The sequence below is a fragment of the Pseudorasbora parva genome, chromosome 25, assembly GCF_024679245.1.
Source record: "Pseudorasbora parva isolate DD20220531a chromosome 25, ASM2467924v1, whole genome shotgun sequence".
Lineage (NCBI taxonomy): Eukaryota > Metazoa > Chordata > Actinopteri > Cypriniformes > Gobionidae > Pseudorasbora > Pseudorasbora parva.
The window spans coordinates 32157058-32167389 of NC_090196.1; the positions used below are offsets into that span (position 1 = coordinate 32157058).

Genomic DNA, 10332 nt, shown 5'->3' on the forward strand with positions numbered 1-10332 from the left:
ATAGATAGATAGATAGATAGATAGATAGATAGATAGATAGATAGATAGATAGATAGATAGATAGATAGATAGATAGATAGATAGATAGATGGATGGATGGATGGATGGATGGATGGATGATAGATGGTGGATAGATGGGTGGATAGACTGATGGATGATAGATAGATAGATAGATAGATAGATAGATAGATAGATAGATAGATAGATAGATAGATAGATAGATAGATAGATAGATAGATAGATAGATAGATAGATAGATAGATGGATGGATGGATGGATGGATGGATGGATGGATGGATGGATGGATGGATGGATGGATGGACGGACGGATGGATGGACGGATGGATGGATGAATGTTTATTCTGCCCCCAACAAACACCATAACATCTCCAAAGCAGTTCCTTCATCCATTTTGTCAGCTCTGTCTTCAGTCTGCCACTGAGACGGCGGTCAGTCAACCGACTGAAAACAAGCCAACGCTTCATCAACGGCTGCTCATCTAGAAGCACCATCACAGCTCTTATCGCCTCTATGAATGAACGGAGCATGCTGTTTTTCACAAAGCTCTTAAAGATAAAAATCTTCTTTTTGGCAAGATGATTATTGACTTAACCTTGATAGATAGTCGACTCAAAGGAAGCAAAGTCTGTCTGCTGTTGTGCATTTAATCTTCAGGAGGAAGCGATCCAGTTGGCAAACTCAGAGAGAAACTATTTATTACTATTTAGAACTCAAGTGTCTGAGAAGCTGCTGTTGCTGAGCTGTGCTATTGCTTTTCTTATCTAAACATCCTTAAACCAAAATTTTAATAGTTAAGATTTTTAGTAAATGCATTTTGTTTAAATTATTTTTAGATAACATGCAATATATGAAACAAACAAATGAATGTGTTGTTTAGATATGTTAACGGGGAAACTAGAGCGACGATTAAAAAAGGAATTTGTTTAGTAACCTGTTATTTTAAATGCCATTTTTGCATGAGAAACGGGAAGGTTTTAGCGTTGAAAGAACAAGGAACAAACAAACACCTTTGTGGTTCATTCTGGCTTTCATTGCTGGTGATTTGGACGTAAAACATCAAACCCACACCCTGTTCTCAGAGCAGTTTATTAAACACTGTAACATTTGCGAGCTGAATATGCTGTCCAAGCACAATTTTTGTGGCTGTTTTTTCCTGGGGGTCTCCGTGGGTCAACGTGCTCCGGCTCCACAGACCAGAGGAATTCCTAATCTGAGCGGAGAGCGTCGCTGGGGAATGCAGATAATGCCGTAGATTATCAATGACATGTTTATGGTTTAGATTTATATTTCCCCTCTAACAGGCAGTCAATGTTCCTTCTTTTTATGAAAATATATTTATGTCGGCTCGCTGTGAAACAGCGCACTGTTGAGCTCAGAGATTCTCATGGCTTGTGCTGGCGTTTCATGTTACTTACGGTGTGTGTGTGTGTGTGTGTGTGTGTGTGTGTGTGTGTGTGTGTGTGTGTGTGTGTGTGTGTCTGATGGATGGATGGTTAAATAATGGCAAGAAAGGGCTCATAAACTATCAAAATAAATGACCCATTCTGAAAGAAAAACACTAATGCATGAGAGGTTGTTTCTGACAATTTGTGTTAATGTCACATTACGATGAGTCATATTGTTTGACGTACGTTGTTATTGTCACCTTTTGACCCTTTCTCAAAATTCATTTGATTTGGGATTTTACAAAATATCCTGACAGGGTAATTTTGGCAAAGCATGTTGAGGTTCCCAAATGGAAAATATCATGGCAGGTAACCAATTACGGGTACAAAATAAGCAAGGATAGGCTAATTAAATACCTAATATATGATGTAATAAATAAAAATACATTAAATCCAATTTGCCAATAAGCGGTGGCAAAATTATTTTTAGGACCATAAAGAGTTTGTGCGTTGTGACATTATTTTCACTTTAAATTCTCATTACTATAATGCAAAAAACACACATTTATTATTTAATTCTATAGCGCAAAAAAGGCCCTAAAATAAGCTTTATTTTATTTCTTTTGATATCAAGATTCACTTGTGTGAAGGGTTAAACTGATTTATTATGCCTTTTAATGCAGTAATGTTTGTTTTTACTGTTTAAAAGTAATGTCTTGTTAAAATACTCTGAGTGGACACAATGAAGAGATTTTAGCCTGATTTTCAGACTCTCTAAGGGTTAAACAGTCTGTATCGTAACCCGAGGTTAAGTGCCTCACTGGAGCACAATGGTGATTGTTCATGGATTAACCCCTTGCACGGCTTGAACCTTCAACCTTTTTAGTTAATAGCCTATATTTTGGAAAACACAACCGCACAACCATAAACCCTGAAATTAACTAGAAAAACAGCTTTATTTTTCAGCTGAGGCCATGTCTAATCCTCATACATTTGAAAATGCATGTTTTTATCTGTTTTGGCCTTTAGTCCACACTGAGACGTTTTTGTCTCTTTCCCAAGTGAATAAATATGAAAAGGGAGGTATTTGAAAAGGATGATGCATGTTTAGTCATGTGATGCATATTGTACTGATAGATATCTGTTTATACCGGTTTCTGCCTGTAATTTGCTATTCACTTTTACAGTGTAGCTGAAAATAAATGTTATCTTCATATTGAATTCCTGCAAAGCTGATGGAAAGTTTAGTTGCAATTGATGTGCTGTGACAAAACATGAGGGCAAATAAAGTTCTGTCATTAAACTCTAGATGACGCAGACAGATAACTCCTTAACGTGATCTACCTGCAATCACATCATTCTCTACAGGGCGCAGCTGATTAGTTCCTGCTGTATTAACCAGTGAGCAATAACAGTAACAGCAGCAATAACAGTAACAGCAGCAGCAATAACAGTAACAGCAGCAGCAATAACAGTAACAACAGAAGCAATAACAGTAACATCGGCAGCAATAACAGTAACAGCAGCAGCAATAACAGCAGCAGCAATAACAGTCACAGCAGCAGTAACCGCAGCAGCAATAACAGTAACAGCAGCAGCAATAACAGTAACAACAGAAGCAGTAACAGCAGCAGCAATAACAGTGACAACAGAAGTAACCGCAGCAGCAATCACAGTAACAGCAGCAGCAATAACAGTGACAACAGAAGCAATAACAGTAACATCAGCAGCAATAACAGTAACAGCAGCAGAAATAACAGCAACAGCAGCTGCAATAACACTAACAGCAATAACGGTAACAGCAGCAATAACAGTAACATCAGCAGCAATAACAGTAGCAGCAATAACAGTAACAGCAGCAATAATAGCAACAGCAGCAGCAATAACAGTAACAGCAGCAATAAAAGTAACAGCAGCAGCAATAACAGCAGCAGCAACAGTAAAAGCAGCAGCAATAACAGTGACATCAGCAGCAATAACAGTAACAGCAGCAATAAACAGTAACATCATCAGCAATGACAGTAACGGCAGCAGCAATAAAAGTAACGGCAGCAGCAATAACAGTAACAGCAGCAGCAATAGCAGTAATAGCAGCAAAAGCAGCAGCAATAACAGCAGCAGCAATAACAGTAACAGCAACAGCAATAACGGCAACAGCAGCAACAATAACAGTAACAGCAGCAATAACAGTAACAGCAGCAGCAATAACAGTGACATCAGCAGCAATGACAGTAACGGCAGCAGCAATAACAGTGACATCAGCAGCAATGACAGTAACGGCAGCAGCAATAACAGTAACAGCAGCAGCAGTAACAGCAGCAGCAATAACAGTAACAGCAGCAGCAATAACAGTAGTAGCAGCAATAACAGTAATAGCAGCAGCAATAACAGTAACAGCAGCAATAAACAGTAACATCATCAGCAATGACAGTAACAGCAGCAGCAATAACTGTAACGGCAGCAACAATAACAGTAACAGCAGCAGCAATAGCAGCAACAGCAGCAGCAATAACAGTAACAGCAGCATTAATAACAGTGACATCAGCAGCAATAACAGCAGCAGCAATAACGGTAACAACTGCAGCAATAACAGTAACATCATCAGCAATAACAGCAGCAGCAATAACAGTAACAACAGCAGCTATAACAGCAGCAGCAATAAAAGTAACATCATCAGCAATAACAGTAACAGCAGCAGCAATAACAGTAACAGCAGCAGCAATAACAGTAACAGTAACAGCAGCAACAGTAACAGCAGCAATAACAGTAACAGCAGCACCAGCAGCAATAACAGTAACAGCAGCAGCAATAACAGTAACAGCAGCAGCAATAACAGTAACAGCAGCAATAACAGTAACAGCAGCAGCAATAACAGTAACAGCTGCAATAACAGTAACAGCAGCAGCAATAACAGTAACAGCAGCAGCAATAACAGTAACAGCAGTAGCAATAACAGTAACAGCAGTAATAACAGTAACAGCAGCAGCAATAACAGTAACAGCAGCAATAACAGTAATAGCAGCAGCAATAACAGTTACAGCAGCAGCAATAACAGTAACAGCAGCAGCAATAACAGTAACAGCAGTAATAACAGTAACAGCAGCAGCAATAACAGTAACAGCAACAATAACAGTAACAGCAGCAATAACAGTAACAGCAGCAGCAGCAGCAATAACAGTAACAGCAGCAGCAATAACAGTAACAGCAGCAGCAGTAACAGCAGCAGCAATAACAGTAACAGCGGCAGCAATAACAGTAACAGCAGTAATAACAGTAACAGCAGCAGCAATAACAGTAACAGCAGTAATAGCCGTAACTAAACACATCAACATTGTCATATCCATTACCAAGCCAAACACTCATGACAGAATAATGTTTTAGACCAAACATGTAGTTGCGATTTGGGGAACTCTGTAAGTGGCGAGTTTTTTTTCCTCATAAAATGATCTTGGCAGAACTGTAGTGTGGAAAGTTTGTCTGGCCTGTCTGTATGATCTCAGTGAGCTTTTATCATGTTTTGCGTAGTAAGATGTTGTAGCGTTTTCCAGCATCTTAGTGTGGTCGAGACACCTTTGGAAAGTGCTAGCGTGGACGGAGAGCGTTTTGTATCTGGATTAATGCAGACATGGCCTGAAATGTGTCTGTGTTTTGTAGGTGCTTCAGATGGACGTGAAGTTGGAGAACGTCCTGAAGATCCTACTGGAGCATTTCCAGCCCAAACCAGAGCTGCTGCAGAAACCCAGCCAGTACAGCTCGCGCGTCACCGTCATGAAGCGGCTGGGCGTCAGCATGGACGAGAGCCAATGACACGCTCGCATGGAGAACTCACGCTGTGCTTTGTGGGAAACGGGGTCCGAGAGGAAGAACTTGGAGTTTCCTGTTTCTGACTACAAACTGGACATCATCTGAGGAGTGAAGTGGGCAAAGAGGTTTCATGGAGATCCTCAGAATCTCTAATCCAAGCTAAACTGTCCGTCATTGATTATTTGGACGCATTATTTGATTGGTTTTATGGGCAGCGCTCTCACGGATGTTGTCGTTCGGACCCGTTTCGGTCAAGCAAAGACGGTTTTGGTGAATAAAAAAAAGGTATAACATTTCCAAACACAACAGTGATCCCATGTGCGACTCCGACCGCGAACATGAAAGCCACTGTTGATGAATGGCTGTGGTAAGGCTTATCAAAATAGCAAAACACCCATGATAGATTCTAATGAAGTTTAATAGCGCGCTGAGAAAGGAGGCTATTCACAGCTGTTGAGAGGAGAGCCAAGATTCACAACTTCGGATCAGAACTCCGACCTCGCCATTATACCGTTTATTTTCCCCTTTGAAACACCTTTTAGATGCATTTGTTTGATGGAATCTATGATTATTTTTCTCATTCACGATAATTAAACTTTGATAGGTGAGGTGAGTTGACGGAAAAAGCGATTCCCACTGTTCTTTTCTAGCAACCACAAAGCCATCATGAGGAAAATACCTTCATCCTGGATCTTTTCTCCAGACATGTTCATCTGTTGGTCGTTTGCCTACAGAAATAACATTGAATATGTTTTTTTTTTCATAAAGCCACAATGTTACAATCATGTAAGCGTTCTTATGTCTAAAATCACGGTAATATCTGACGGATAAGTGGCTTATTGATTTCATGTAACACAACAACAGCAATATGAAAAATATGGCAATGATCAACAGACAGTTTAAACATAATATATTATAATTTATAATAAGTGCAATAAAACATTTAATACACTACAATTTAAAAGCTTAGGGTTGGTAAGATTTTTTTTATGTTTTGGAAAGATGTCTCTTCTGGTCACTGAGACGGCATTTATTTAATAAAAATTACAGTAAAAACTGTCGCATGATCCTTCAGAAATCATTCTAATATGAGTATCTCATTATTATCAAATTGAAAAGAGCTTCATATTTTATGGAAACCATACTTTTTTTTTTTTAGTTCAAAAGAACATTTATTTGAAATACAACATTTCCAACATTATAAAAGTCACCTTTGATCAATTTATATGCTGAATAAAAGTATTTTTTAAATCTCACTAAAGGTGCACTATGCAACTTTCCGTCCACTAGAGGGCACCTATTCAAAACAAAGGCGTAGTTTGATGACGCAAAGTTTGAGCGCAGCATCTTGGGAGATGTGGTCTTCACCTCACAGCCCGTGGAAAATAGGACTCGGGCAGAAATCATGTTCATGGATGCGGTTATTAACGTTACTGTAGTGTGAAGCAGAGCAGGACCGAGTGTTGTAGAGCTGAGCACAGCTGCTGGAGCGATTGTTAAACAAATACACGGCTCGCGAATACCGGGACATTTATTATGACGGGACGGGACACAGTTGCCCGGGCGCGCATTTCCGCTTTTTCCGGTCATGACTACAAGGTAAAGCCAGCAGCTCTGTTTATCATATTAGATACATTTAAGTGTGTTTAAAATGATGTTATGACGTTTCTCTGTGCGTTCACTTGTTCACACTGCTAAGAGTAAAGCACTTCTGCAGAATAAAACCGAGGGTAGCGCAGATATGACGTGATTAACAGGCGACTCCCTCAAACGCTATGCTGACTCGTCCCGGTCCTGAGTTAAAATAGCAATTTTCTCACAATTTACAAATAGTTGTAAACATTTGGGATATTGTAGGTACTCAACTGAACTAAATATATAACACTGGCCTAGTGGTTTTTGGATATTTTACTGCAAAAATACTACATAGTGCACCTCAACCCCAAACCTTTTTATAGGTAGTGTAAACATTAACATGATATATATCACATAAAATATGTTTACATATTTAATGCTATGATTATAATAAACATTTAAACATAATTCAAATTATTAAACAGCAACTAATATAAAATATAATAATGCGTAATATGCGGTCGCAGGTGTCTGTTTATTGGTATTTTGTGTTTTAAAATATATTTTACCCATCACCCTTAATTGTTCTGCACAACAGGAGCTGAAAACCTGAATAAGAGGGAATTTTATGTCTAGTCTTGTTTTGTTTTTTTGACGTGGCCTGCTGCTGCTGGACTCTGTACAGTTTTATAAAACCAAAAGCACTGTAAATATTGTAGTAATGCCTTATATTTATGTATTCAAGTAGTGCTGAGGGTGTGGATTCATATTCTGATGGAATGATAAACTGATCTGTTGTAATCATTCGCTCCAGAAAACTGCGGTGTAAATAAAACATGCATTTAATTATGTATCATGTTGCATTTTGGCCTTGTGCACGCGAGAGTACCTGTCACGCTTTTGAGTCGCACGTCATGTGTGAGCGATTAAAGTTTGGAGCCTCAAACGAGCTGGAGAAATTGAACATGACGTGTTTCCATCGGCTTGATTCTCTTCAGCAAACCACATATTCTGTGCACCTACATTCAGGTCTAAAGACTAAAATATGCAGCCGAGAGATCTGGAGGTTTGGTTGTGGCTCTAAGGCCTGCTTTTGTCCCGTCTCCGCTGTTTTAGCTCACCGACGGGACCTTGAAAGAGAAGTGGCGTTGTCTACAGGCCCAGCTGTGTGCAAGAGAGACACTGTCCGTCGGCCTTTCATGTACACAATCTCTTTGCTTTCAAAAGGCCGTTTGATGTCGGAGCGCTCGATCATACGCTATCCTCAGAGATCAGCCTCTTGGAAAAGCATTAGGGATGCAAACTCACATCTGTGCCTGCGAGGTTCACCGCTCCTGTGACGTACCGGAGCAGATCATCAGGCGATGATTGATTCTCTTTAATGCCTTTTCTCACTTCGGTTCTGCTCGTTTAAAGTCTTTCAAGGCTGAAAACGCACTAGTATTTCCTTCCTTCCTTCTCCCTTAACTCTGCAAAGCCGGACTTAGAAAACAACAGTCTGAAAAATGTACTGCACCTTTAGACCAAACAGTTTGATACTTCAGGGGATTTTTTTCTTGTAAGAATACACTCTCAGAAAGAAAAAGTAGTGCTGTCACTGGGGGGGTATACCCTATTGTACAAAAGTGAAAAGGTACATCTTTGTACCTTACTTACCACTAAATGGTACATATTAGTATCTTAAAGGTACATATTAGTACCTTTTCCGCTTTGTACCTTAGGGGACCGCACCAGTGACAGCAACGTGCCTTTTTTTCTGACCGTGTATGGAGCTCAAACTCAAGGAACAAAAACAGCTTCGTTTTATTCAGAGGCTCAAACTTGAAATGTTAGTTTTAAAGATATTCTGTGAATTTCACTAAAGGAATTATTGCATTTCTGCAAGCATGAACTCATTTTAAAAAAAGGTCTGCGAACTACGCTGCACATTTTGTGTGTGTGTGTAGGGGGGCTATGTTTTTGTGACATATGAGGACACAAATGTGTATAATGGCATGGGTATGACACAGGTATTACAGGAGAGGGGGAAATATGAGGACATTACCCATGTCCCCACTTTACAAAAGGCTTATACATCATACAGGAGGAGTTTTTATGAGAAAGTGTGTGATGGGTAGGTTTAAGGGCAGTGTAGGGGGATAGAAAATACGGTTTGTACAGTATAAAAACCATTACGCCTATGGAGAGTCCCCATATGTCACAAAAACACACTTGTGTGTGCGTGTGTGTGTGTGTGCGTGTGTATGTAGAAATTACTAGTAAACTTCACAAATAAAACAAGGCCAGTTTGGTCAAAGATCATTATCACCTGTCATAAAGCAGGTCTGGTGCGATGTCAGGTTTTCCAGGCTGATTGCTAAAACAGAATTTGGCAGGAAGTGCTAGCCAAAAATCCAGCCACCTCCTCCATAATGGGGCCTGTTTGACCCGATGACAAGCCCGAGCCATGTGCCCATTACTGGGGGCCACCTGTGGCCCCGCGGAGCAGCAGTGGTGTCCTATGAAAGCAGATATTGGTATGAACAGGTGTGAGGCGGGGGACACGGGCAGCTGCGCCTCTTGTGCTCTAGAAATAGCGGAGCAGCAAACAGTTGCACCGGCGGCTGTTGTTGTGTTGGACGGAGGCGCAGAAGTGACCCGTCCATCCAGCCTTATGCCTGCCGCTGTCTGGGAGCGCTGGGACGGATCCAGGCCTATCTTTCCCTTTTTTGCATGATAAAGTGGGAATATAAATATACAGTCAAACCTAAACGTGTTCAGACAGCAGATATGATGTTCACTATCGTTGATTTCTGTAAGTGAGGAGCGCTAAATAAAGTAAACTGACATATTATACCCAAAGATCCTTCATACAGTGACTAGCAGTAACACTGATGAACATTTGAGCAAACTGATTCAGACGCTTTGACCTGAAGTGTTTTTCTTAAAATGCTAATGTGACCTTTGACACCACAGACTGAACAAATGAAGCATTGCCTGGCCATTGGTTGAGCTAAATTGGTTTGATCTAATTGTGTAGTTAAACTGAACATCTGATTGGCTGATTGTGATCCATTCCATCCCTTTCTATCAGTGATCGGACTTTATCAAGAGGAGTTTGAGTTTGAGTTCTTGTCATGTTTTATTAACATTTTCTGAACTATAGTCAATAAACTGTGAGAATGTGAGAATGTTGGCGTGTCTGAATACGTTTTGGTTTGACTGTATAAATTATATATTATATACACACACACAGTCTTGCTCAAGAGTTAACACACACCTTGCAGAAATAATTTTAACAAAATAATAGGGATCATACAAAATGCATGTGAATTTTTTTTTACATAAATGATGTTTACATATAGTCCACCAGACAAAAATAAATAAATAGGCTTAATTTATTTAAAAAAAATAAAAATAATAATAATAATACAATTGTATATATTGTATTTCATGGAATTATATAAAATATATATATGGGGGGAATATATTATAAAAACTGTATTATAATTTAAAAATATGCTGGATGGAAACACCAAGTTGCTTATAAATAATTACGTTAATGCTT

The 10332-nt window shown here is 39.5% G+C and overlaps 1 protein-coding gene across 1 annotated transcript in view; it reads left to right on the forward strand.

Annotated features, from left to right (window-relative positions):
• The window catches only part of kcnq1.2 (potassium voltage-gated channel, KQT-like subfamily, member 1.2), a 228019-nt gene extending 220513 nt beyond the window's left edge, over positions 1 to 7506 (forward strand). The window contains exon 20 of the mRNA XM_067436799.1: positions 5061 to 7506. Within this exon, the coding sequence (XP_067292900.1) occupies positions 5061 to 5213 (153 nt within the window). The 3' untranslated portion in view covers positions 5214 to 7506. The remainder of the gene's footprint in view (positions 1 to 5060) is intronic.
• The last annotated feature ends 2826 nt before the right edge of the window (positions 7507 to 10332 follow it).